At 44.0% G+C, this 4,811-nt stretch overlaps 1 protein-coding gene across 1 annotated transcript; it reads right to left on the bottom strand.

Annotated features, from left to right (window-relative positions):
* Positions 1–264: 264 nt before the first annotated feature.
* LOC129697553 (uncharacterized protein K02A2.6-like) lies at positions 265–4,355 on the bottom strand. The gene has a single exon (XM_055636220.1). It carries the CDS (start codon positions 1,324–1,326, stop codon positions 265–267), a length of 1,062 nt encoding a protein of 353 aa, XP_055492195.1. The 5' UTR covers positions 1,327–4,355.
* Between the last annotated feature and the right edge of the window lie 456 nt (positions 4,356–4,811).

Raw genomic sequence — 4,811 nt, 5'->3', positions numbered from 1 at the left:
CGTTTGGGTTTTGATATACTCTCCACCTATCAGTTTGATAGGTGGTCCGATGCCACCCATATTTTGATGAAGTAAACACCGCGTGCCAATCTTTACAGGGATGGGTGCATACATACATTCTATAGCCGCACCACCTTTTTCCTTTACATACATTAAATGGGATGGTGGTGGACCTTCTATTTTGTGGTATTGTGATTTTTATGCATGTTACATTACTTACAAGTTGGGTAACCACCCAACACACGACCCACCAACACGAAATCTTCATTTTTCCTGCGGGTTCTTGGTAAATATTAAAGTCAATGGTTCTTCTCCTTTGCGCACAGTCCACGGGCTGATATCGTCTGGTGGGGCCTCCACAGGACCCTTAACTCGACTTGCGTGTGTCCACCCTTTCTCTTTTGTTCGTACTGCTGTCTCCGTGATAAGTAATACCAAGTAGGGTCCAGTCCACTTAGGTTGCAGCATTTCTTCTTTCCACGTTTTTATTAATACCCAGTCTCCAGCCTTGACTGAGTGAATTGGAAAGTCCAGTGGTGGGCTCTGGGCCAGCAATCCTTTAATTTTTAGTTCTGCAAGAGATTGGGGCACTGCCAGTAAATAGTTCCTCAGGAACACATCGTTCCCTTGTATTGTTGGGACTCCTTCTATCTTCCCTAAGTATGGGAGCCCGAATAACATTTCATATGGTGATATCCCTATGTCTTTTCGAGGTGCCGTTCGGATTCTCAACAGGGCTATCGGGAGGCACTTAGTCCAGGGGAGTCTCGTTTCTTCTATCAACTTGGTAATTTGGGTCTTTAAAGTGCCATTCATTCTTTCCACCTTTCCTGAGCTCTGGGGATGCCATGGTGTATGCAATTTCCATTCTATTCCCAGTGCTTCACATATCATTTCATGTGTTTTTGAGGCAAAATGGGTCCCTCTATCTGAGTCTATTGTTTCCACAATCCCATATCTGGGTATAATTTGTTCTAATAATATCTTGGCTACCGCCTGTGCGGTGGCAGTTGCCGTGGGGAATGCCTCTACCCATCTGGTGAAATGGTCCACTACCACTAACAGGTACTTCCATGTTCGTACCCGGGGCAGCTCGGTAAAATCTATCTGTATTCTTTGGAAGGGCCTAACTGCTAATGGTTGTCCTCCTCCTGGGACTGCTCTCATGATTTTCTTATTAATTCGCTGACATATTACACAGCCCCTTATGACCTGTTTGGCCATGGTAAACATCCCACAGCAAGCGTAGGTTCTGAGGAGGGTGTCACAGAGGGCTTGTGTTCCCCAATGGCTTTGTCCATGTAATCTCCCTAATAACTCCCTCATTATTTCTTTGTTCAATAGCTGCTTTCCATTTGGTGTCCATCATTTCCCATTTGAAGTACGCTGAGCCCCCATTTCTTTCATGTTTTCCTGTTCTTTCTCACTAAAGATAGGTATCTTTTCCTCTGGTTCCCTTAACGGTAGTAGTGACTTCATTTCTACCATCTGTTCTGTGGCTGCTCTTTTTGCAACCTCATCCACTGCCCTATTTCCTCTGGCCTCCAGGGTGTTACCCTTCTGATGCCCTGCCACATGTGCTATGGCTATTTGTTCTGGTTTTTGCAATGCTTCCAGTGTCTGTCCTATCAATTGCTCATGTGCTAGTTCTTTACCTCGAGTTGTTATCATTCCTCGCTCTTTCCAGATCTTCCCAAAGGTGTGTACTACTTCAAAAGTGTATTTTGAATCGGTATATACTGTTCCTTCCTTCCCCTCCAATAATTCCAAAGCTCTCATTAATGCATATAATTCACAAGATTGAGCTGACCAACTACCAGGCAGCCTGCCACTTTCAATTTCCTCCATAGTTTCCCCGTTCACTATACCGTACCCACTATGTCTTTTTCCATCTATGCACCTGGAGGATCCATCTATGAACCACCGGCTGCCCTCAGCCAGAGGTTGCTCTTCTAAGTCTTCTCTACTTTTTGTCTGTAAATCTATTATTTCACTACAGCAGTGTACTGGGCCCTCTTCCTTGTCACCCTGTTTCTCTGCTGGATACAGGAATTGGGACGGGTTAAGGTTCTTATCCGTAATTATCATCAAATCGTCTTTTTCCATCAGGATGGCCTCATACTTTAAAAGTCTGGAGTCTGTTAACCATCTGTTGGATTTCTGAGTGAGTATGGTTCTTACTGTGTGTGGTGTAGAAACAACCAGAGTGCCTCCAAAGGTTAATTTCCTACTCTCTTCCACCAATATTGCGGTAGCTGCTACCGCTTGTATGCATCCCGGCCATCCCCTTCAGACTGGATCTAATATTTTTGAGAGGAAGGCCACTGGCTGTCGATTTCCCCCTCTTTTCTGGGTGAGTACCCCTAGTGCCACCCCCTTGTCTGAATTTACAAACAGGTGGAAAGGTTGTTCTACTGAGGGCAGAGCCAACACGGGAGCAGTAATCAAACTGTTCTTTAATTTCCCAAATTTCACCTCCTGTTCTGGAGTCCACTGAACTTTGTCTTTTTCTTCTCCCAATTTATCATACAGGAATTTTACTTGTCTGGAGTAATCATCTATCCACAGTCGACAGTATCCTATCAATCCCAGGAATTTTCGGATCTCTTTCTTATTCTTTGGTAGTGGTACTCTCGTGATCCCAGCTATCCTTTCGGGGTTTATTCGTCTCTTTCCTCCACTTATCAAATGTCCCAGATATTTTACCTCTTGTTTCACAAATTGAAGCTTGTTACGGGACACTCTTAACCCCTTCCTTCCCAAGAAGTTTAACAGGCTTATTGTGGCATCCCTCACTTCCATTTCTCTTGCTCCTGACAAAAGGAGGTCATCCACATACTGTAATAGTTGCGTTTCCCCGTGACCTGGGAAATCCTCCAATACATGCTCTAAAATTTGGCCGAATAAATACATACACCTTGTCTTCAGGTTTAAAGGGTCCTTCCTCCTGGTCCATCTCCGACAGCTTTTACTTTACCTGTTCATAAATAGACTTGTATATCATTATTAACTGTTTCATATACTTTTTAAATTCTATCTGTAACTGTTCCAAACTCGGTCCCTTGCAGGAACTTCTCCATTGTGTCACCTGCTGGTTAGTTTGCATGCAACATTTCTTCAGTGCCAATGGCAGAGCATTACACAAATCTTATTTATTTTAACCTTCAATGTTCCATTTATTCTTTTCATCAAATGAAAACAATCCGTTGTCAAAGCTGATTTCTGTGGGTTTACCAAACCTCTTAATTACCTTATTCAGCATAAACGACACTACAGTGCTCATACCTAAATCGATTCAGACTTACCCTGGACATCTCTTTCCAGATGCTGTTTCAGCTGCTTGGTCTGCATTTTAATTTAACTTCTTTGACATGTACTTTTTCCATTTCACCATACAATTTCAAAATTTCCAATCTAGTCTGAACTATATCCTGCCTTTCCCAAGGTCATCATCTGCTGTCTTATATTCTGAAGTATTTCTCTCTCTTCACTTGTGGAACAAACCAACAAATTGTCCACATCAGCAAATACTTTCTAAGGGTATACCATATAACCATATATCGAACCTGCCTCCACCACCTTCACTGGAAGCTCATTCCACACAGCTACCACTCTCTGAGTAAAGCTGTCTGGCTCTCTCTCTCTGTCTGTATCTCTGTGTCAGGAGTCTGAGACCGCTGAACTCAGCAGGGTGCACCGTCCCTTCGTCCGTCTACTCCCGTCAGCTGTCTAGAGTATTGGATCTCGGAACGAGCCCCCAAGTTGTGAGATTCAAAAATCACAAATGCTCTTGAGACAAATTCAGACAAAGAAGTGTTTTTATTAATTTCATATTCTGCAGAATAGGTGCCTCTCCTCTGATGTCCCCTAGAGGCACACCGAAGATGGAGATGCTTTTTATCTTTATACATTTCATTTCATTATTATCACATTCTCATCCCTCCCCATTGAGCTTCTTCCAATCATAACATAAAGCCCTGTTTCCCACGAGAACGTCTGGGAACGCCCACCTAACGTCAAAGACACCTCCCCTATCATGCATCGCATGTGCATTTAAATTAGGCATCTTGTCATAGTGGGTGTGTGTACATATTCATGTGATCTCATCAAGCATGCGTAGTTGAGCGTGACTTCGTGTCCCTTTCCCCTTCGTTCTAATTTCTTTACTATATCCTGCTGAAGTCTTTCTACTGCTACTTTTTATCTAGAATTTCTCTCTGTTCTTATATCGTTACTTTCTAATCTACTAGCAGTCTGGTTTCTGCCTTATTTCTTTCTAAGTTATTTTTCTATCCCTAGTCTAAATCAACCATGCCTGTTAACTCTTTCCTCACAAGGGGGTTTGAATCGGCCCGGCGCAGGGCCTTACATCACCCGGCACGACTTAATCAGCCGTTGGACTTACTATCCCCTGCCGGCGATGTTAACTTCAAGAGCCTCGATCACCTGGACGCAGAAGTTTGACTGCCTGCCGCGGGAGAACAGGGAAGAGATAAGATGACAGGTCTGCGGTGGACACCACTGTGGTGGGCAGGATCATGAACAATAATGAGATGGAGATCTACACGCAGAGGAGACCAAGAGCTTAATAGCAGTGTCAGGCCAATGACCTCTCCCTCAATGCCAGCAAGATTAAGGAGTGGGTTATTGTCTTCAGGATCCAGGAACAAGGAACCATCACACGGACCAGACTCCCCACCATTGACTCCATCATTGAGCATCCAAAGAAGGCAGCCAAGGTAATCAAGGACCTTGCCCACTCTGGTCATTCCTGCTTCTCCCTGCTCCTGTCGAGCAGAAACTACACAAGC

The sequence above is a fragment of the Leucoraja erinacea genome, chromosome 5, assembly GCF_028641065.1.
Source record: "Leucoraja erinacea ecotype New England chromosome 5, Leri_hhj_1, whole genome shotgun sequence".
Taxonomy (NCBI): domain Eukaryota; kingdom Metazoa; phylum Chordata; class Chondrichthyes; order Rajiformes; family Rajidae; genus Leucoraja; species Leucoraja erinaceus.
Note: the sequence above shows the minus strand (reverse complement) of the source record. Positions and strands in the feature narration are given on the sequence as shown.